General features: G+C 44.7%; 1 protein-coding gene across 4 annotated transcripts in view; it reads right to left on the bottom strand.

Annotated features, from left to right (window-relative positions):
* ano10a (anoctamin 10a) overlaps positions 1-24,591 on the bottom strand; it is a 45,856-nt gene that overhangs the window by 5,513 nt on the left and 15,752 nt on the right. For 3 of the 4 annotated variants that reach the window (XM_036966393.1, XM_036966385.1, XM_036966388.1), the window contains 2 exons: positions 15,134-15,250; positions 13,217-13,233 (listed from right to left, as the gene is read on the bottom strand). In XM_036966393.1, the coding sequence (XP_036822288.1) occupies positions 13,217-13,233; positions 15,134-15,250 (134 nt within the window). The remainder of the gene's footprint in view (positions 1-13,216; positions 13,234-15,133; positions 15,251-24,591) is intronic. The other variant, XM_036966399.1, reaches the window with a different exon arrangement.

Genomic DNA, 24,591 nt, shown 5'->3' with positions numbered 1-24,591 from the left:
GAGAGAGAGAGAGAGAGAGAGAGGAGGGAGAAGAGGCAGGCAGTGAGGTAGAGAGAGAGGAGGGAGAAGAGGGGCAGGCAGTGAGGTAGAGAGAGAGAGAGGAGGGAGGAGAGGGAGAGGCAGTGAGGTAGAGAGAGAGAGAGAGAGGAGGGAGAAGAGGGGCAGGCAGTGAGGTAGAGCGAGAGGAGGGAGGAGAGGGGCAGGCAGCGAGGTAGAGAGAGAGAGAGGAGGGAGGAGAGGGGCAGGCAGTGAGGTAGAGAGAGAGAGGAGGGAGAAGGGAGAAGAGGGGCAGGCAGCGAGGCAGAGAGAGAGAGGAGGGAGAAGGGAGAAGAGGGGCAGGCAGCGAGGCAGAGAGAGAGAGGAGGGAGGAGAGGGGCAGGCAGCGAGGTAGAGAGAGAGAGGAGGGAGGAGAGGGGCAGGCAGCGAGGTAGAGCGAGAGAGGAGAGGGGCAGGCAGCGAGGTAGAGAGAGAGAGAGGAGGGAGGAGAGGGGCAGGCAGCGAGGCAGAGAGAGAGAGGAGGCAGGAGAGGGGCAGGCAGCGAGGCAGAGAGAGAGAGGAGGGAGGAGAGGGGCAGGCAGCGAGATAGAGAGAGAGGAGGGAGGAGAGGGGCAGGCAGCGAGGTAGAGAGAGAGAGAGGAGGGAGGAGAGGGGCAGGCAGCGAGGTAGAGAGAGAGAGGAGGGAGAAGAGGGGCAGGCAGCGAGGCAGAGAGAGAGAGGAGGGAGGAGAGGGGCAGGCAGCGAGGCAGAGAGAGAGAGGAGGGAGGAGAGGGGCAGGCAGCGAGGTAGAGAGAGAGAGGAGGGAGGAGAGGGGCAGGCAGTGAGGTAGAGAGAGAGAGGTAGAGAGAGAGAGAGAGAGAGGTAGAGAGAGAGAGAGAGAGAGATAGAGGTAGAGAGAGAGAGAGAGAGAGAGAGAGAGAGAGAGAGAGAGAGAGGCAGGCAGGCAGGTAGAGGGAGAGAGACAGGAGGGATGGGAAGTCCACGGTCACGTTGTAACAAAGCTCCAGCACACTGTACTGTCCAGACCCCTCCCTCCTACAGCCCCTCTCCCTGTAGTATACACTAGTAAGTCAACTAATGCCCTGGTTTTCCAGCATGTTGAGCTAATTGCCTAGGCATGTTAGTATTGATCATGTAGGAGGAAGGCTGAAGCAGAGGGCTTTATAAAGCATCCCCAGCAGATTGACAGGGAGGGCCTCTCTCTCACACTGCACTGCTCAGGTTGTGGCCTATGTACTAGGATATACCTCCCACTCACTGCACTGTAGAAACAGAGGCGACGCATATCCATATTCACTACTACGTATGCCCCATTTTCATCCCATCTTGTATTCCTCTCTGCACTGGGCCCCAACTTCCCTGGACTATCAGGCGTCAGTAACAAGCCTCTCTCCTGATGATGAACTTCCCTGGACTATCAGGCGTCAGTAACAAGCCTCTCTCCTGATGATGAACTTCCCTGGACTATCAGGCGTCAGTAACAAGCCTCTCTCCTGATGATGAACTTCCCTGGACTATCAGGCGTCAGTAACAAGCCTCTCTCCTGATGATGAAATTCCCTGGACTATCAGGCGTCAGTAACAAGCCTCTCTCCTGATGATGAACTTCCCTGGACTATCAGGCGTCAGTAACAAGCCTCTCTCCTGATGATGAACTTCCCTGGACTATCAGGCGTCAGTAACAAGCCTCTCTCCTGATGATGAACTTCCCTGGACTATCAGGCGTCAGTAACAAGCCTCTCTTCTGATGATTAACTTCCCTGGACTATCAGGCTGCAGTAACAAGCCTCTCTCCTGATGATGAACTTCCCTGGACTATCAGGCTGCAGTAACAAGCCTCTCTCCTGATGATGAACTTCCCTGGACTATCAGGCTGCAGTAACAAGCCTCTCTCCTGATGATGAACTTCCCTGGACTATCAGGCTGCAGTAACAAGCCTCTCTTCTGATGATGAACTTCCGGACTATCAGGCTGCAGTAACAAGCCTCTCTTCTGATGATGAACTTTAAGTCAATCCCATAGAGAGAGAGAAGTTTAGTTGGACTGCAGCTAGCAGCTTCTCTCTGAGCTGGCCTGTCTCTCTGAGTGTCTGAGGTGACAGAGGTCTTCGATGACTCAGCCATCATCCCACATAACCACTCCTGTGTCTGTGACGTCATGCCTGGCCAGGCTCACACCAGACAGAGAGATGCAAGCAGGCTCAGGAACACAAGAACACACACACTCACCACTGGACTCCTCACACTCAAAATGCACATACACGCAAGGTGCTCTGCCCTGGACTAAACCTGGAATAAGGGTCTTCTGTACAGTATCTGTTTTTGTGGCCTTCTGTCTCTATAGTACAGTATCTGTCTCTAGCTCTTTCTATAGTACAATATCTGTCTCGCTATAGTACAGTATCTGTCTCTAGCTCTTTCTATAGTACAATATCTGTCTCGATATAGTACAATATCCGTCTCTCTAGTATTCATCCCTCTCGGCGTTTTTCCTATTTTGTTACATTACAACCTGTCATTTAAATGGATTTTTAAATATACACAAAATAGTCCAAATTTGTTAAGTGAAATGAAAAAAAATACTTGTTTCAAAAAATGTTTTTAAAAAATGTAAAAAAGGAAAAGTGGAGCGTGTAAATGTATTCACACCCTCTGCTACGAAGCCCCTAAACACATATACACACACTCACTCACTGGACCTTATGATCACTCGGCTACACATGCCTATCCCTAATGTAAATATGCCTTGTCCATTGCTGTTTTGGTTAGTCATTTTTGTCTTAATTTACTGTAGAGCCTCCAGCCCTGCTCAATATGCCTTAGCTAGCCCTTATGTTCCACCCCCCACACATCCAGTGACCGCCCCTGGCTTAAATGGTGCCTCTAGAGACAAAACCTCACTCATTGTCACACAATGCCTAGGCTTACCTCCACTGTACTCACATCCTACCATACCCTTGTCTAACTTATGCCTCAACTATTCTTCCCACGCCCAGAAACCTACTCCTTTACTCTCTGTTCTGAACGCACTAGACGACCAGTTCTTTAAGCCGTACTTTATTCTACTCCTCCTTTGTTCCTCTGGTGATGTAGAGGTTAACCCAGGCCCTGCAGCCCCCAGCATCACTCCCATTCCCCAGGTGCTCTCATTTGTTGACTTCTGTAACCATATAAGCATTGGTTTCATGCATGTTAACATTAGAAGCCGCCTCCCTAAGTTTGTTTTATTCACTGCTTTAGCACACTCTGCCAACCCAGATGTCCTAGCCGTGTCTGAATCCTGGCATAGGAAGGCCACCAAAAATCCTGAAATTTCCATCCCCAACTATAACATTTTCCAACAAGATAGAACTGCCAAAGGGGGCGGAGTTGCAATCTACTGCAGAGATAGCCTGCAGAGTTCCGTCATACTATCCAGGTCTGTGCCCAAACAATTCAAGCTTCTACTTTTAAAAATCCCCCTTTCCAGAAACCAGTCTCTCACCTTTGCCGCTTGTTATAGACCCCCCTCAGCCCCCAGTTGTGCCCTGGACACCATATGTGAATTGATCACCCCCATCTATCTTCAGAGTTCGTACTGTTAGGTGACCTAAACTGGGACATGCTTAACACCCCGGCCGTCTTACAATCTAAGCTAGATGCCCTCAATCTCAATCAAATTATCAAGGAACCTACCAGGTACAACCCTAAATCCTTAACAATGGGCACCCTTTTAGATATCATCCTGACCAACCTGCCCTCTAAATACACCTCTGCTGTCTTCAACCAGGATCTCAGAGATCACTGCCTCATTGCCTGAGTCCGTACTGGGTTCGTGGTGAAACGACCACCCCTCATCACTGTCAAACGCTCCTTAAAACACTTCAGCAAGCAGGCCTTTCTAATTGGCCTGGCCCGGGTATCCTGGAAGGATATTGACCTCATCCCGACAATAGAGGATGCCTGGTTGTTCTTAAAGTGCTTTCATCTCCATCTTAAATAAGCATGCCCCGTTAAAAAAATGTAGAAGAACAGATATAACACTTGGTTCACCCCAGACTTGACTGCCCTTGACCAGCACAAAAACATCCTGTGGCATTCTGCATTAGCATTGAATAGCCCCCACGATATGCAACTTTTCAGGGAAGTCGGGAACCAATATACTCAGTCAGTTAGGAAAGCGAAGGCCAGCTTTTTCAAACAGAAATTTGCTGTAGCACAAATTCCAAAAAGTTTTGGGACACTGTAAAGTCCATGGAGAATAAGAATACCTCCTCCTGGGACACTGTAAAGTCCATGGAGAATAAGAGCACCTCCTCCTGGGACACTGTAAAGTCCATGGAGAATAAGAGCACCTCCTCCTGGGACACTGTAAAGTCCATGGAGAATAAGAGCACCTCCTCCTGGGACACTGTAAAGTCCATGGAGAATAAGAATACCTCCTCCTGGGACACTGTAAAGTCCATGGAGAATAAGAGCACCTCCTCCTGGGACACTGTAAAGTCCATGGAGAATAAGAGCACCTCCTCCTGGGACACTCTAAAGTCCATGGAGAATAAGAGCACCTCCTCCTGGGACACTGTAAAGTCCATGGAGAATAAGAGTAGCTCCTCCTGGGACACTGTAAAGTCCATGGAGAATAAGAGTAGCTCCTCCTGGGACACTGTAAAGTCCATTGAGAATAAGAGTAGCTCCTCCTGGGACACTGTAAAGTCCATGGAGAATAAGAGCACCTCCTCCTGGGACACTGTAAAGTCCATGGAGAATAAGAATACCTCCTCCTGGGACACTGTAAAGTCCATGGAGAATAAGAGCACCTCCTCCTGGGACACTGTAAAGTCCATGGAGAATAAGAGCACCTCCTCCTGGGACACTGTAAAGTCCATGGAGAATAAGAGCACCTCCTCCTGGGACACTGTAAAGTCCATGGAGAATAAGAGCACCTCCTCCTGGGACACTCTAAAGTCCATGGAGAATAAGAGCACCTCCTCCTAGGACACTGTAAAGTCCATGGAGAATAAGAGCACCTCCTCCTGGGACACTGTAAAGTCCATGGAGAATAAGAGCACCTCCTCCTGGGACACTGTAAAGTCCATGGAGAATAAGAGCACCTCCTCCTGGGACACTGTAAAGTCCATGGAGAATAAGAATACCTCCTCCTGGGACACTGTAAAGTCCATGGAGAATAAGAGCACCTCCTCCTGGGACACTGTAAAGTCCATGGAGAATAAGAGCACCTCCTCCTGGGACACTGTAAAGTCCATGGAGAATAAGAGCACCTCCTCCTGGGACACTCTAAAGTTCATGGAGAATAAGAGCACCTCCTCCTGGGACACTGTAAAGTCCATGGAGAATAAGAGTACCTCCTCCTGGGACACTGTAAAGTCCATGGAGAATAAGAGCACCTCCTCCCAGCTGCCCACTGCACTGAGGATAGGAAACACTGTCACCACCGATAAATCTACGATAATTGCTAATTTCAATAAGCATTTTTCCACAGCTGGCCATGCTTTCCACCTGGCTACCCCTACCCTGGCCAACATCTCAGCACCCCCTGCAGCAACTTGCCCAAACCCCCCCGCTTCTCCTTCACCCAATTCCAGACAGCCAATGTTCTGAAAGAACTGAAAAATCTGGATCCCTACAAATCTGGACCCTCTCTTTCTAAAAATTATTCGCCAAAATTGTTGCAACCCCCATTACTAACCTATTCAACCTCTCGTGTCGTCTGAGATCCCCAAAGATTGGAAAGCTGCCGCGGTCATCCCTCTCTTCAAAAGGGGGTAGACACTCTCAACCCAAACTGTTATAGACCTATATCCATCCTACCCTGCCTTTCTAAAATCTTCGAAAGACAAGATAATAAACAGATCACCGACCATTTCAAATCCCACCGTACCTTCTCCACTCTGCATCCTGGTTTCCGAGCTGGTCAGGGGTGCACATCAGCCACGCTCAAGGTCCTAAACGATATAACCACCATCGATAAAAGACAATACTGTGCAGCCTACTTCATTGATCTGGCCAAGGCTTTCGACTCTGTCAATCACCGCATTCTTATCGGCAGGCTCAATAGCCTTTGCTTCTCAAATGACTGCCTCACCTGGTGTGTCAAATCGGAAGGCCTGTTGTCCGAACTCTGGCAGTCTCTATGGGGGTGCCACAGGGTTCAATTCTCGGGCCGACTCTTTTCGAGGAATATATCAATGATGTCGCTCTTGCTGCTGGTGATTCTCTGATCCACCTCTACGCAGATGACACCATTCTGTATACATCTGGCCCTTCTTTGGACACTGTGCTAACAACCCCCCAAATGAGCTTCACCGCCATACAACACTCCTTCCGTGGCCTCCAACTGCTTTTAAAAATGCTAGTAAAACTAAGTGTATGCTCTTCAAAAGATTGCTGCCCACACCCTCCCGCCCAAGTAGCATCACTACTCTGGACGGTTCTGACCTAGAATATGTGGACAACTTCAAATAATTAGGTGTCTGGTTAGACTGCAAATTCTCTTTCCAGACTCACATTAAGCATCTCCAATCCAAAATTAAATCTAGAATCAGCTTCCTATTTCGCAACAAAGCCTCCTTCAATCATGCCGCTAAACATACCCTCATAAAACGGACTATCCTACCAATCCTTGACTTCGGCGATGTAATTGACACAATAGCTCCCAACACTCTACTCAGTAAACTTGATGTAGTCTATCACAGTGCCATCTGTTTTATCACCAAAGTCCCATACACTACCCACCACTGCGACCTGTATGCTCTCGTTGGGTGGCCCTCACTACATATCCGTCATCAAACCCACTGGCTTTAGGTCATCTATAAGTCTTTGCTAGGTAAAGCCCTCACTCGCTGGTCGCCATAGCAACACCCACCCGTAGCACGCGCTCCAGCAGGTATATTGCACTGGTCTCCCCCAAAGCCAACACTTTCATTGTCCGCCTTTCCTTCCAGTTCTCTGCTTGCTGCCAATGACTGGAACACATTGCAAAATTTTCTGAAGCTGGAGTCAGATCTCCCTCTAATTTTAAGCATCAGCTGTCTGAGAAGCTTACCGTACCTGTAAACAGGCAATCTGTAAATAGCACACCCGACTACGTCATCCCCATATTATTACTTACCCTCTTGCTCTTATGCACCCCAGTATCTCTACTTGCACATCATCATCTGCACATCTATCACTCCAGTATTAATGCTAAATTGTAATTATTTTCATCTCTAGGGCCCATTTATTGCCTACCGCCCTACATTTGCACACACTGTACATCGATTTTTCTATTATTTTGTGTTGACTGTACATTTGTTTATGTGTAACTGTTGTTGTTTGTGTCGCACTGCTTTGCTTTATCTTGGCCAGGTCTCAGTTGTAAATGAGAAATTGTTCTCAACTGGCCTACCTGGTTAAATAAAGGTTAAATAAATAAATAAATAAAGAGAGGCAACAAAGAGACCAAAGAACCCTGAAGGAGCTGCAAAGCTCCACAGCGGCGATCGGAGTATCTGTCCATAGGACCACTTTAAGCCATACACTCCACAGAGCTGGGCTTTAAGGAAGAGTGGCCAGAAAAAAGTAAATACGTTTGGAGCCAAAAGGCATGTGAGAGACTCCCCAAACATATGGAAGAAGGTACTCTGGTCAGATGAGACTAAAATTGAGCTTTTTGGCCATCAAGGAAAACGCTACGTTTGGTGCAAACCCAACACCTCTCATCACCCCGAGAATACCATCCCCACAGTAAAGCATGGTGGTGGCAACATCATGCTGTGGGGATGTTTTTCTATCAGCAGGGACTGGGAAACTGGTCAGAACTGAAGGAATGGCGCTAAATACAGGGAAATTCTTGAGGGAAACCTGTTTCAGTCATCTAGAGATTTGAGACTGGGATGGAGGTTCACCTTCCAGCAAGACAATGACCCTAAGCATATTTTTGCATATTCAAAGTGGTAGGCATGTTGTGTAAATCAAATGATACAACCTAGAAAAAAATGATTTGGGGGTTTGTAAGGCAACAAAATAGGAAAAATGTCAAGGGGGTGAATACTTTCACAAGCCACTGCATATAAACTAAGCAAAAAAAGAAACGCCCCTTTTTCAGGACCCTGTCTTTCAAATAATTCATAACAATCCAAATAACTTCACAGATCTTCATCGTAAAGGGTTTAAACACCCATGAATGTTCAATGAACCATAAACAATTAATGAACATGCACCTGTGGAACCGTCGTTAAGACACTAACAGCTTAGTGTAGGCAATTAAGGTCACAGTTATGAAAACTTCTACTGACTCTGAAAAACACCAAAAGAAAGATGCCCAGGGTCCCTGCTCATCTGCGTGAACGTGCCTTAGGCATGCTGCAAGGAGGCATGAGGACTGCAGATGTGGCCAGGGCAACAAATTGCAATGTCCGTACTGTGAGACGCCTAAGACAGCACTACAGGGATACAGGGTGGACAGCTGATCATCCTCCCAGTGGCAGACCATGTGTAACAACGCCTGCACAGGATCGGTACACCCAAACATAACACCTGCGGGACAGGTACAGGATGGCAACAACAACTGCCCAAGTTACACCAAGAACGCACAATCCCTCCATCAGTGCTGACTGTCCGCAATAGGCTGAGAGAGGCTGGACTGAGGGCTTGTAGGCCTGTTGTAAGGCAGGTCTTCACCAGACATCACCAGCAACAACGTCAGCTATGGGTACAAACCCACCGTTGCTGGACCAGACAGGACTGGCAAAAAGAGCTCTTCACTGACGAGTCGCGGTTGTGTCTCACCGGGGGTGATGGTCGGATTTGCGTCTATCGTCGAAGGAATGAGCGTTACACCAAGGCCTGTACTCTGGAGCGGGATCGATTTGGAGGTGGAGAGTCCGTCATGGTCTGGGGTGGTGTGTCACAGCATCATCAGACTGCCTGCAATGACAACAAGCTCAATCTCAACGCTGTGCGTTAACAGGGAAGACATCCTCCTCCCTCATGTGGTATCCTTCTTGCAGGCTCATCCTGACATGACCCTCCAGCATGACAATACCACCAGCCATACTGCTCATTCTGTGGGTGATTTCCTGCAAGACAGGAATGTCAGTGTTCTGCCATGGCCAGCGAAAAGTCCGGATCTCAATCCCATTGAGCACGTCTGGGACCTGTTGGATCAGAGGGTGAGGGCTAGGGCCATTTCCCCCCAGAAATGTCTGGGACCTTGCAGGTGCCTTGGTGGAAGAGTGGGGTAACGTCTCACAGCAAGAACTGGCAAATCTGGTGCAATCCATGAGGAGGAGATGCACTGCAGTACTTAATGCAGCTGTTGGCCACACCAGACACTGACTGTTACTTTTGACCCCCCCTTTGTTCAGGGACACATTATTCAATTTCTGTTAGTCACATGTCTGTGGAACTTGTTCAGTTTATGTCTCAGTTGTTGAATCTTATGTTCATACAAATATTTACACATCTTAAGTTTGCTGAAAATAAACGCAGTTGACAGTGAGAGGATGTTTCTTTTTTGATGAGTTTATATCCCCTCTCTATGTAGTACAGTATCTGTCTCTCCTCTGTATTAGAGGTCGACCGATTAAATCGGAATGGCCAATAACAATCGGTAATCTGCATTTTTGGTCACCGATTATGGCCGATTACATTGCACTACACGAGGAGACTGCGTGGCAGGCTGTCTACCTGTTACACGAGTGCAGCAAGGAGCCAAGGTAAGTTGCTAGCTAGCATTAAACTTATCTTATGAAAAAAAACAAATCAGTCTTCACATAATCACTAGTTAACTACACATGGTTGATGATATTACCAGTTTATCTAGCTTGTCCTGCATTGCATATATTCGCTTAACGGGTGATGATTTAACAAGCGCATTCGTGCAAAAAAGCACTGTCGTTGCACCAATGTGTACCTAACCACAAACATCAAGTACATATTTTTAAACCTGAATATTTAGTTAATACTGCTTGCTAACATTAATTTATTTTAACTAAGGAAATTTTGTCTCTTCTCTTGCGTAACGGTTCCGTATTTCACTGAAAGAATAAACGTTTAGTTTTCGAAATGATAGTTTCCGGATTTGACCATATTAATGACCTAAGGCACGTATTTCTGTGTGTTATTATAATTAAGTCTATGATTTGATATTTGATAGAGCAGTCTGACTGAGCGGTGGTAGGCAGCAGCAGGCTCGTAAACGTTCATTCAAACAGCACTTTCGTGCGTTTTGCCAGCAGCTCTTTGCTGTGCTTCAAGCATTGCGCTATTTACGACTTCAAGCCAATCAACTCCCGAGATTAGGCTGGCAATACTATAGTGCCTATAAGAACATCCAATAGTCTAAGGTTAATGAAATACAAATATTAGAGAGAAATAGTCCTACAATTCCTAAAACTTCTTACCTGGGAATATTGAAGTCTCATGTTAAAAGGAACCACCAGCTTTCATATGTTCTCATGTTCTGAGCAAAGAACTTAAACGTTAGCTTTTTTACATGGCAAATATTGCACTTTCACTTTCTTCTCCAACACGTTGTTTTTGCATTATTTAAACGAAATTGAACATGTTTCATTATTTATTTGAGAAGAAATTGATTTTATTGATGTATTATATTAAGTTAAAATAAGTGTTCATTCAGTATTGTTGTAAATGTCATTATTACAAATATATTATAAATAATTAAAAATAATACATTTAAAAATAATATATATCATTTTATTTATTTATTTATTTCGTCTCAAATAATTAAAAATAATAAATAAAAAAAATAAAATTATATATATATATATATATATATATATATATATATATATATATATATATATATATATATATATATACCACACACACACACACACATTATTTAAAAACATTTTTTTATATATTTTTTTTAATCGGCTGATTAATTGGTATCAACCATAAATCGGTCAACCTCTACTCTGTATAGTACAGTATCTGTCTCTGTGGCCTTCTCTCCAGTGGGTCACAGTCACCTCTGGCAGTGGTGGCTAGTGCTGGTGGACAGCCAGCGACTAAGGTGTTGATAGGGGGTTTCCACCGGTGAGGCACCTGCTCTGATCACGACTACATTCCTCCTGTGCCAAAGGAAGGAAGGGATTTTCCCCAGGACATTGGCTGCTCCCTTCAGTGATAGATACACTTAGCTAGTTGTACAGTATGTATGTATGTATGTATGTATGTATGTATGTATGTATCTATGGCTTCCCTCCCCTTGCTGAAGCAGTGGAAAATGCTGGATTTTAGCCCATGCACCTACTCTGATCAGTTCCCCCTGTGCCAGAGGAAGGAAAGGGTTTTCCCCAGGCCACAAAGCCCATTGGCTGGCAAGACAGCTTATTCGCCTCTGCCTGCTGAAGCGGTGGAAAACGTTGGATTGACTAGGCCAGACTTTCTTTCCATCAGCTCTACTCCTAATAAAACTCCAGTGGAATCAAGGCTTTCTTTCTGTCAGCTCTACTCCTAATAAAACTCCAGTGGAATCAAGGCTTTCTTTCTGTCAGCTCTACTCCTAATAAAACTCCAGTGGAATCAAGGCTTTCTTTCTGTCAGCTCTACTCCTAATAAAACTCCAGTGGAATAAAGGCTTTCTTTCTGTCAGCTCTACTCCTAATAAAACTCCAGTGGAATCAAGGCTTTCTTTCTGTCAGCTCTACTCCTAATAAAACTCCAGTGGAATCAAGGCTTTCTTTCTGTCAGCTCTACTCCTAATAAAACTCCAGTGGAATCAAGGCTTTCTTTCTGTCAGCTCTACTCCTAATAAAACTCCAGTGGAATAAAGACTTTCTTTCTGTCAGCTCTACTCCTAATAAAACTCCAGTGGAATCAAGGCTTCCTTTCTGTCAGCTCTACTCCTAATAAAACTCCAGTGGAATCAAGGCTTTCTTTCTGTCAGCTCTACTCCTAATAAAACTCCAGTGGAATCAAGGCTTCCTTTCTGTCAGCTCTACTCCTAATAAAACTCCAGTGGAATCAAGGCTTTCTTTCTGTCAGCTCTACTCCTAATAAAACTCCAGTGGAATCAAGGCTTCCTTTCTGTCAGCTCTACTCCTAATAAAACTCCAGTGGAATCAAGGCTTTCTTTCTGTCAGCTCTACTACTAATAAAACTCCAGTGGAATCAAGGCTTCCTTTCTGTCAGCTCTACTCCTAATAAAACTCCAGTGGAATCAAGGCTTTCTTTCTGTCAGCTCTACTCCTAATAAAACTCCAGTGGAATAAAGGCTTTCTTTCCGTCAGCTCTACTCCTAATAAAACTCCAGTGGAATCAAGGCTTTCTTTCCGTCATCAGTAGACATTGCAGTACAAGGTGATGCATAATGACATATCCAGTGGAAGGCTGTGGTTCTGACTGATTACCTGACATAATACAACACCTTGGGGTTGACTGAAAGGTCCATCAACTCCTGTCACTCAGACTCAATGCCTGCCCTGGCCTGCCGACTGCCCGCCCGCCCTGTCTGGCTGGCCGACTGCCTGCCCGCCCGCCCTGTCTGGCTGGCCGACTGCCCGCCCGACCGCCCTGTCTGGCTGGCCGACTGCCCGCCCGCCCTGTCTGGCTGGCCGACTGCCCGCCCTGCCGAATGCCCGCCATGCCGAATGCCCGCCCTGCCGAATGCCCACCCGCCTGCCGACTGCCTGCCCGACCGACTTGCTGACTCACTGCCTGCCTGGCTGGCTGGCTGGGATCATTAGTGATATAGAGAAAAGGCCAAAGGTGGAGTGAATTAATTTCATCAAGAATGTTTAACCTGATGAAGCAAAGGCCATGTCAAACTTGAGAATATCTGTAATGATTAGGAATCAAGATGGACAGCCACAAGATGATATGAATTGGGTTTTGATGGTGGGATGAGGAGAAGGACAGTGCTAGAGGGAGATTAAAATGAATGACTTATGAGGAAGAGTTATTAAGACAAACGGCAAGACATTCAATAGCCATGGTAGCAGGGGCACTACTCATGTGCCTGGGAATGGCTTGAAAACAGTCGGTTCAGCACAAGGCAGTAACCAAGTACCATCACAACACATACCATACACAAACTTCACCACAAGACCAACTTGGGCAAGACACGTAGACATTATTAAGTAGCTTATCCATCTCTATTCACAGGATTAATATCAGGCATTAGGTATTATAGGTGAAGCTTTCAATTCAAACCATAACCAGACAAACTCACAACCTGCATAGCAGAGTTCAGTCAGACGACCCAAAGCAACTTACCGCCCATGGGCCTGGCTCTGCACAAACAAACCAAGAAATCAACCAATCCTGTTAAAATCTGCTTAAATTCAACATTCAGCTGGACAAGAAGCATCAGAAATACCACCAATCAATGTGATGTATTTCATGGCCCGCCCTTCTTTCTGCAGTGCTGAGAGAAATGATAGCTAGCTAAGACATGCTAGCTTATTGCTGAAGCACTCAGCCTTAATCCAGTAAATGACTGCAGTGCCAAGCTGAGGCAAGCTACTGCTCAACAGCATACTCATATCAATACCATTAACCTAACTCCTGTCATTTATCTTTACTGAAGTGCTCTGGGAGATGTATTGAGGGACTGAATACATTACATGAAGCTGTTATGGAGAGAGATATGTGTCTGTATTATGGTGTTATGGAGAGATATGGGTCTGCATTATGGTGTTATGGTCAGAGATATGGGTCTGCATTATGGTGTTATGGAGAGAGATGGGTCTGCATTATGGTGAGATATATGGGTCTGTATTATGGTGTTATGGAGAGATATGGGTCTGCATTATTCTGTTATGGAGAGAGATATGGGTCTGCATTATTCTGTTATGGAGAGAGATATGGGTCTGCATTATTCTATTATGGAGAGAGAGATGGGTCTGCATTATGGTGTTATGGAGAGAAATATGGGTCTGTGTTATCCTGTTATGGAGAGAGATGGGTCTGCATTATGGTGTTATGGAGAGAGATATGGGTCTGCATTATTCTGTTATGGAGAGAGATATGGGTATGCCTTAATGTATTATGGAGAGAGATATGGGTCTGCATTATGGTGTTTTGGAGAGAGATATGGGTATGCCTTAATGTATTGTGGAGAGAGAGATGGGTCTGCATTATTCTGTTATGGAGAGATATGGGTCTGAATTATTCTGTTATGGAGAGATATGGGTCTGTGTTATTCTGTTATGGAGAGAGATATGGGTCTGCATTATTCTGTTATGGAGAGATATGGGTCTGTGTTATTCTGTTATGGAGAGAGATATGGGTCTGTGTTATTCTGTTATGGAGAGAGATATGGGTCTGCATTATTCTGTTATGGAGAGAAATATGGGTCTGCATTATTCTGTTATGGAGAAATATGGGTCTGTGATATTCTGTTATGGAGAGAAATATGGGTCTGCATTATTCTGTTATGGAGAGAAATATGGGTCTGCATTATTCTGTTATGGAGAGAAATATGGGTCTGCATTATTCTGTTATGGAGAGAAATATGGGTCTGCATTATTCTGTTATGGAGAGAAATATGGGTCTGCATTATTCTGTTATGGAGAGAAATATGGGTCTGCATTATTCTGCTAAATAATCTGTTGTTTTGTCCTTAATTATACACGGTATGTAAGCCGTTTATAGACAGGTTCTTTCTGGTGCTGGGAAATCAGATGATGGTGTCCTCTGTGTGAGTGTGTGTGACCTGCTTCTGAGCTACATGCAAGGTGATAAACATCTGCCAAAATAGCAGAGCCTCATTAACACATTACAATATTGCACACGCACACACAGTTTGTTAGTTAGCTGCAGCGTGAACAACCTTCTACATGGATCATTAAACCATCAGACCTAGATGATAAACCTGATGGGTGTCTCAGAGAGAGTCACGTCAGCCGTACACCTCATATACCCAGCTTATCCACCCAGAAGTCTGTGGCTTTCCTTCATCTAGGGTTACTACATTTTATTCACCTTGAAGTCCCTTCATGTTATTTTTGGGAACTTCATAGTTTTTTGGTTTATACACACCCCCAAAAAAGTTGAGTTTAAGGTTGAGTGATGGTACCTGCTTTTTTTCACCTTAATAGACTCAAGTTAGGTCAAACCACTCTGTATGTCATGCTAGTGTTATTCAACACACCATACAGTTAAGGGGTTCAGTCAGTCAGTCAAACTTACCCTTTTCTTCAGAGCCTCCAGGGACTCAAACTCCAGACGTGACAGTTTGATCTGGATGTGTTTGGGGACGTCTGGGATCACAAAGGTCAGGATGAACTTGGAGGCCAAGAGGAAGTGCTGCAACCACAACAGCAGACAGAGGAACAACAGGGAAGTAATGGGGAGACTTTAGGACATGTAACAGGAAAAGTAGACATGTATGATGATGTTATATTGTACTGAGAAACTATATTTCTCTATTATCCTAGAATTCAGAAACATATATAGTTGATATATAGTTGATATAGTTGATATAATGAATAGTTTTAAACTGACTGAACAGATGCAATGTGATACGCTGCTGAAGTGAAACATCACAACACAATCTAAACTGGAGACAAACAAACACCATCACCGACCGGTGTCCAATCATTGACATTACAAAACTAGACAATCATTGGTGTCAGGTGTGATATCCCTCTAAACAGCTGGTTAATGTTCCTATCTACCAGCTGGTCTTCTTTCATCTGTATATGCTGGATGGAACTTGTGAATTTTGTATTGTGATTTGTAGTCTACTGTAATTTAAACATGTACATGATACTGCAACAACATTTCCCCAATGGGACAACAACGTCAGTCAAGTTAACCAGAACATTCCCTGTTCTTTCAGAACTAGCTCCATTCCTTTTCAGAGCGAGGCTAACAACAAGCAGCTGACCTGACCCACACAGTCTGAAAACAGTCCTGTTGTCACATGAAACCTGCAGATCAGGTCAATGTATGAGCCAATCCATTGACTCGTGTTTTCACGTGAAACCTGCAGATCAGGTCAATGTATGAGCCAATCCATTGACTCGTGTTTTCACGTGAAACCTGCAGATCAGGTCAATGTATGAGCCAATCCATTGACTCGTGTTTTCACATGAAACCTGCAGATCAGGTCAATGTATGAGCCAATCCATTGACTCGTGTTTTCACGTGAAACCTGCAGATCAGGTCAATGTATGAGCCAATCCATTGACTCGTGTTTTCACATGAAACCTGCAGATCAGGTCAATGTATGAGCCAATCCATTGACTCGTGTTTTCACGTGAAACCTGCAGATCAGGTCAATGTATGAGCCAATCCATTGACTCGTGTTTTCACGTGAAACCTGCAGATCAGGACAATGTATGAGCCAATCCATTGACTCGTGTTTTCACGTGAAACCTGCAGATCATGTATGAGCCAATCCATTGACTCGTGTTTTCACATGAAGCCTGCGTCAGGTAAAAGTACGAACGAACCCGTACAACCATAAACACGCCAAACCATAGAATAATTATTTTGATTTTATTTTTTATTTATCCGTTATTTTACCGGATATAATGCTGAAAGGGTTACCATTTAAGAGATCACGCCTCTTAACTAAAGACCAGATAATCAAAGAATGTCTTGAAATACTGTAAGCAAAACAGGAGACTACAGGCTGACAAACATGCAGTAAGACCCTGCTGATTATTCTGTGTGAGAGTTAAGAAGCTGAAGACCCTTCTGGACCCTAACTCTTTAAATCAGCCCCTAAGCAGTTCACTGGAGCTCAATATTAAACTGTAATGGTAAAGACAGGCAAGAGGGCTTTGCTGAAAATACAATCCCAATCTCTCAAAAGGAAGAGAGAAGAGAGTGCTGTGAATACAGAAAGAGGCCCCCCAGTACAACACTGGCCCACCCTCCTCCCTCTGAGGTGATTGGAGGAGACAGATGAACAGCAGACAAAGGGGAAGTGGGGTGAGGAGGACGACTCTTGTGGCAAAGAGCACACCTGTTATCTTCACAGCCCCTCTGAGGTGAGGTGAGGTAAGATAAGGTGTGAGAGAGAGGTAGCAACCTGACCAATTTCCAACACATACATCATTTTTTTCTCAATACATTTTTTACGGCCGAGGGAAGTGTACTTCGAACTGCATGACCAGAAAGCAGCTTTATTACTCTGAATCGATGCCAACACACCGCTATGCAAAGCAGGTCTGTCATTGCTGGAGAATTGCCAGCTGCCACAACACGCTGTACCTCATCAGTATGTGCCAGCCGAAATTCCATCGGATTCAGCCACCGCTTTCATCGCAGTAAAAGGCTTCATACATGTTAGGCCTGACAAATGTTGTCGACTGAAAACTTCCAAACACTGTTATTACAGGCTGTTTTCTCCTATGGAAAGTGTTCTTCAGATAGGTGGTTTGGGCTAGAAGGATGGGGAGGTGTGTGTGGCGCTCCCTCTCTCTCAGTCCTTCAGCCGTACACTACTTTATTACAGACAATTGTGTATCCCAATTGGCAACATAATACCTTTATAGTACACTACTTCTGACCAGGGCCTCTCAGGGGTAGTGCACAATGTAGGGAAAAGGGGGCCATTTGGGATGCAGAAAATGTGAGCTAAGTAGTAGAATTTACAGTATAGCGAATGTAAAAGGGCGAAGGGAGTCCGGTCTGTCTGGCCTCAACGCTGACTGAGGTTGTTACACTGATTGAAATGCAACATTAAAAACACCACAGCCTTTTAGCTGATTGGTACTTGACAATAGGAGTTTATGGGCATTTAGAGAGATAGGGTTGGCTTGGCACACGTTGGAAAACCAAAGAACACTAACAAATGCAAATGTTAGTTGAAAGAGGTACATTTCATCTTGAGGCCCTGACTCAATATCAAACTACTTCTCTATGATGCTCTAAACAGTGCAGAAGTGTGAATTGAGACAGTACCTGTAAGTGCTAGCATGGCAATCTGTGGCCTTTTGTACCACAATCCCCTCTGCTCAGTATTCACCCCATGTAGCTGGGGCCAGAACTGCACTGCCTTGTTCATTTAGCAAATTAGCATTTCAATCCACCTTGATTCCAACTGATCGGGAGTCATTTTTTACAATTTATTCTGTGAAGCGGCACGAACAGAATTTCTTAATCTAACTTTTCACGTGGGGGGTTTGTGAATAGATCTCGTCTGAAAGGCGGCCATTGGTGGCTTGCCATAAACACTTCGACATGTTGCGGAGACATGCATGGTTCTGCAGTAACCCTTGGGACAGCCAACTGCAGAGTGACAATGAGCCTCATGGAGCACCGTGCAGTCACACAATGTGACAGGCCAGAGTCTGGCAGCAGACTGTGTGTTCTATAAGGATATGAGACTAATGCAGAAAGAGGTGGCACGTCTCCCACATGAGAATGAATGATTACATCAAGATGATTCATACCAAGTTACTTCAGCTCGATCCAATTTCCGTTTATTGATTTCTCGAGGCAGGTACTGTTTCCTCTACTGTTCCTCGATGTACCGCGAGGTCGGTGTGAGACCTGTTCCTCTGGGCCCTGGTCAAAAGTAATGCTCTATATAGGGAACATGGTGCTATTTGGGATTGCACCCAAGGCATTGATGGGCAGAGGAGACAGGGTGGGTTGTGGAGAGGTCTCCAGGCCTGCAGAGATTATTCAGTACAGCAGGCAGGTAGCTTCAATAAGACTAGACTGGAGTCATATAGTAGAGGAATAGCATTGAACAGGACTACAAAGGGCTGGAAATAGAGTTGCCAGTCAGCAGGGGGGCACAGCTTCACATAGAGCTGATGCACACTACATTAATACACAGGTTCAGTCCCAAATGGCACCCTATTCCATATATAGTGTACTACTTTTGACCTGTGACCTATGGGCCCTGGTCAAAAGTAGTGCACTAAATAGGGAATATGGTGGGATTCAGGGCACAGTATCTGAGTCAATGCACAGATATGACTAGAGCTAGCACTAGGCTGATCGTGCTCTACAGAACAGAAAAGGAGACCACAACCATGGTGACAGAATCAGACATTCAGTTACTGGGTACAAAGGGTTCTGGACTTCAACAACACACACCACAGACTACATCACAGTGGCTTCAGAGGACAATAGCTGATTTCCCTTTGGCAAAGCAAACCGTGAGGGAGAAAGATAGACAGCGTTGTTAGGAGCCAAACAAATAAAGCCAGCTGCATTATACCAGGCAGTGTTTTCATATTTTTGCATTATAAAGGACCAAGACAAGAAGGGACGGCTAAGGAACGGTCTATTTTGTTGTTGTCATTTAGCAGATGCTCTTATCCAGAGCGACTTACGGGAGCAATTTGGGTTAAGTGCCTTGCTCAAGGGCACCGACAGATTTTTCACCTAGTTGGCTAGGGGATTCGAACCAGCAACCTTTCGGTTACCTCCCTATACATTCTGACATCTCTTGACTCTGTCATAGTACTAAACACTTCCTAATAACCATCTTTAAGGGTGGTTTAAGGGACGGTCCTTAACACTGCAGCCCACTTTATTTACAGTGCGAGTTCAATTTCAGTTCATCCCCATGAAAAGAATAGCCCCTCTCCCACTTCCCATACCTACAGTAGATACATGCCCCCGTTCATTGTCACTCATGTTGTGAAATACCAACCATACGGGGTTTTGCGGCACGATTTCAGAGGCACAATTCAGATATCGTCAGCACACTAGTGTTATGGATCTGTGACACCCTCCTACTATTCTGGCTGTTACACCAATGACACAGTAAGAGTGGTTAATAAGACCATACACAGTCTGCAGTATAGTTGGGCTGCATACACTCCCATTATGTCCCATCTTAAGAAGTCGTCTCCACCTGCGTCCTTGATCGTCAGCAGGCTAAACGGACATCTTCACTTCACCTCTGCAGTAGCGGTGTGCCAGCCCAGCTTCTGTGTCCAGACAGAGGTACTTACTACTCCACCATACATCACAACTCCCCTTCCTCTCTCCTCTGTGTCAACCTTTATTTGAGATAAATCACCAGGACAGACAGAGCAAACCGAGTGACTGACTGACCGTCCTCTCCTCTCCCAGACATCCTCTATGCATCCCCCAGACAGGTCATTAGTATTTCATCCTGGGTTGTGAATTACAGGACAAACCTCTGTTAGAGTTGTCACTGGATGTTCTGTTTCTGTCCACACACACACACATACACACACACACACACACACACACGTTAGCAGGTAATAGCCGGCTTTCGGGATAAAAACATTTGAAAAGCCAACAAATAAAATTGGAAAGGCCGATTTTACATTTTTCAGCCAAATGTTCTGGTCTGTTGCATAAGATTCATTGCTTTTTAACATTTTTTTCTATTGTCCCAAAACTGTCCCAGGGTCTGTTTGGGCTATTTTGTTTCTCGACAAGCTGACCAATAGAATAGGTCAATTCTTTTTACTATGGGGGATAGTAGATTGACATAGGTGGCGAGCCCATAATGCTAGGGGAAGCTAAGCTTTCCCTAAGTAAATTGAAATAAATTGCCAAAATGATATCGCCTAATTAGCCTACAATACAGAAATAAAATCATTCAAAATAGGCAACTAAATCATGATTTAGCCACATAGGACCATTAGCTTCCCCTAGTCTAGTTGTTTTAAATCTCATTGACTACAAGTCGGAAGGAAAGGCAGCTCGCGCAATTTAGGCTGTGCACGTTGCAAATATCAAATAGATGATTGTCGGAGGTACAACTGTCAAGGAAAAGTAGAAGACCAGCAAGCCGTATCGCAATAATTATAAATTCAATTGCGGGGAAACATTGTTTGGAAAGCAAATGGCTATTGCTGTAAAGAGAAGACAATGAAAATACTCAAATCTGTCTTTTAGTTGAGTAATGTCTGCAGTTTTCAGTTTGGCTATTTGTTTCAAGAGTATTAGTCTATAAATAAATCTCTTTGCCAAAATTCGTCATCTCTCCCATGTCTTATTCGACTAGTAGTTGTTCTGAAATGTTTATTGCTTGACTACATTTTACTCCCTTGTCTGTAATATAACACACACATGAATTATTAATTTTGGTTGCCTATCCTGTTTGTTCTATAGAAGGTATTTGACTGTTGTGAACCACAGAAAGTATTTGACTATAGCCACAAAATTAAGGAAATTAGAAAGGGGGGTGGGGTATTTCGGCCAGAAAATACACTTGAAACAAATAGCCAAACCGAAAACTGTAGATATTACTAGTGCGATCAAACCGACATAAAAAATCTAATGAAACGCAGCCTAACTGATCAGAAATCTCAACTAGCAAGCAAGTCGCAGCAATGAAGAATCGAGTGTGTGCGCGTTCACGTGAAGGGGGGGGTGTTCTGGCAGGGGGAGATTTTCGGCACAACACCGGCGCCAAAACGAATCAGTTGGATGGCCTTTGATAGACATACGCGGGCACGGGACCTCCTATGTCTGCACGCGCTCGTTCACAAATATGTGTGTTATAGTAAAGCACACAGGCAGCTCCTGAGTTTCCAGTTTGGGGAAGTTTACAATCTATCCTACCATTTCTACCGACCTGCGTGACAGTTAGGATTATTTTATATGCACATTTTCATGGAACTGTTTCATCTCAATAATACAATTGTCATTTCTCAAAATCATTGTCACGTGGTTAATCATAGAAATCTGAAGTAAAAGGCTAAATATGTAAAGGTGAGCGTGCCAGCCTCGGCCACATGGACACACTGTGATCCATAAATATGTAAAGGTGAGAGTGCCAGCCTCCGTCACATGGACACACTGTGATCCATAAATATGTAAAGGTGAGAGTGCCAGCCTCCGTCACATGGACACACTGTGATCCATAAATATGTAAAGGTGAGAGTGCCAGCCTCCGCCACATGGACACACTGTGATCCATAAGTATGTAAAGGTGAGAGTGCCAGCCTCGGCCACATGGACACACTGTGATCCATAAATATGTAAAGGTGAGAGTGCCAGCCTCCGCCACATGGACACACTGTGATCCATAAATATGTAAAGGTGAGAGTGCCAGCCTCCGCCACATGGACACACTGTGATCCATAAATATGTAAAGGTGAGAGTGCCAGCCTCCGCCACATGGACACACTGTGATCCATAAATATGTAAAGGTGAGAGTGCCAGCCTCGGCCACACGGACACACTGTGATCCATAAATATGTAAAGGTGAGAGTGCCAGCCTCCGCCACATGGACACACTGTGATCCATAAGTATGTAAAGGTGAGAGTGCCAGCCTCGGCCACATGGACACACTGTGATCCATAAATATGTAAAGGTGAGAGTGCCAGCCTCGGCCACATGGACACACTGTGATCCATAAATATGTAAAGGTGAGAGTGCCAGCCTCCGCCACATGGACACACTGTGATCCATAAATATGTAAAGGTGAGAGTGCCAGCCTCCGCCACATGGACACACTGTGATCCATAAATATGTAAAGGTGAGAGTGCCAGCCTCCGCCACATGGACACACTGTGATCCATAAATATGTAAAGGTGAGAGTGCCAGCCTCGGCCACATGGACACACTGTGATCCATAAATATGTAAAGGTGAGAGTGCCAGCCTCCGCCACACGGACACACTGTGATCCATAAATATGTAAAGGTGAGAGTGCCAGCCTCGGCCACATGGACACACTGTGATCCATAAATATGTAAAGGTGAGAGTGCCAGCCTCGGCCACATGGACACACTGTGATCCATAAATATGTAAAGGTGAGAGTGCCAGCCTCCGCCACATGGACACACTGTGATCCATTGGTGGCTAAAGAAGAGCGCATTGAACTCAGAGATAGGCCTACTGCTGCATTGAACTCAGAGATAGGCCTACTGCTGCATTGAACTCAGAGATAGGCCTACTGCTGCATTGGCCTATAGGCTATATCTTCCATCATCAACTAAGTACATTACATAGGCCTAAAGCTGACAAATAAAAACAGTAGAAAATATCCTGATTAAAATGTTGGTTCTTTCAATCACATGAATCTCTACTCCGCCTGTCTGCCTCTCTTTCTGTCTGTCTTGACTTAGGCTATTGCTAGTGAAGTGCAACATTGTATCAAATCATCAACTGGGTCTGGCCAAACGCTGTTGATAGGGAACTTGCAACACTGTATCAACTAGCCTATTCCAGCCCCTTGAAGTTTCTGTGCCAGTGAACTCCGGACAGACAGCTGTGTTTTTAATGACGTTTCCACTAGCTATATGGGATCATCAGATCATGATATTTCTCTTTTTCACACCAACGCTTGGTGATTATCGAGGCCGGGAGTGTTGGAAAGATTTTTCAAATTCTGAGGAACTATCTTTCACAATGGATGTTAAAAAAACAAACAGACTTCGTTGACAATGTGAGGTGAAGAAAACATGACTGAGGAGCTCAGCTTATTATTTAAGAACTTGAAACTATATACTAGTGATTTTGCTGTTGGTCAGTCGTCTTGTTGGCTGAGAAAAAGTTAAATGTGGACAGTTATTCTAACATATTCAAAGTGGTAAGGACACACGTCATTGCATCCTCCACCTGCATGTTCTGTTAAAATGAATTACCATCATCTAAAATGTGATTTCTGTCATTCTGAGCACCGTGGGCAGACACCCTAATCATATTGGACCAGTACATTCCTCAAATGTCTGTTAATTAAATGAAAATGCTATGGGTCAAATGTCTGGCACCACATTTTCACAACGGAAACCCTGACACACACACAGAGAGAGAGCTTAGGTAACATTTTCTAAAAATGTGTCACTGTTTGATAGCGATAAATACATTTACATATTTAAATCAAACAGCAAAGTAAAAGCCACACTAGATGCAGTGTTCAGGGATTAAGTTGGTACACAGGACACATCCCAAATGTTACCCTATTCCCTACATAGTGCACTACTTTTTGACCAGAGCACTATGAGCGCTTGCCAAACCTAGTGCACTAGCTACTGTATATAGGGATTTGATTGGTTGGTACAGGGAATGCCAACTGTCAGTGCCCAGGGTCTGGGGCATGGCAAACCTGCTGCTGGATTCTAATCTGATTATCTGAAAAACACCGTAAAATGGGATTGGCTCTCTGACTCCCTGCCTTTTTAACCCTCATGGAGAAAGTGACAACAAAGACTACTGATGTGTTTTACTAGCATAAACAGTATAGGCTATATCTGGGAATAGGATGGAAGGTAAAATATAAATACTTCCTCCCGATTTCTCCTTTTTCCGTTGAATGTTTATTCCATCTCATTTTTAATAAGTATAGTCAGTCTGTGCTTTGGTCTACGGATAATGCATGAAAGGGTAGGTTAACATGAACTATAACTCTATTACATAATCTGTGCAAATGTACAAACACATTCAACTTGACAATGACAACAGCATTTTAGTGTGTGCAAACTTGGTATAATAATAATAATAATAATAATAATAATAATCTTTGCATGTAGGCTAATCATTACATCTAGGAATGTTCCATCAATCCAATGTCTAGTGACCGCTTAGACTGGGATCAGTGCATCAGAGACAGAGGTTGGAGAGAATGCCTGGCCTGGATGCCCTGACTGCCAAGGCATCATCAAGTGTTTCAATTACTCCTGATCCTTAGCCTTCTCTTCTCTCTCCCCTCCTTCCGACCGTCTCTGTGTCCGTGGCTCGGCTACCCTG

The sequence above is a fragment of the Oncorhynchus mykiss genome, chromosome 3 (genome assembly GCF_013265735.2).
Source record: "Oncorhynchus mykiss isolate Arlee chromosome 3, USDA_OmykA_1.1, whole genome shotgun sequence".
Taxonomy (NCBI): Eukaryota; Metazoa; Chordata; class Actinopteri; order Salmoniformes; family Salmonidae; genus Oncorhynchus; species Oncorhynchus mykiss.
Note: the sequence above shows the minus strand (reverse complement) of the source record. Positions and strands in the feature narration are given on the sequence as shown.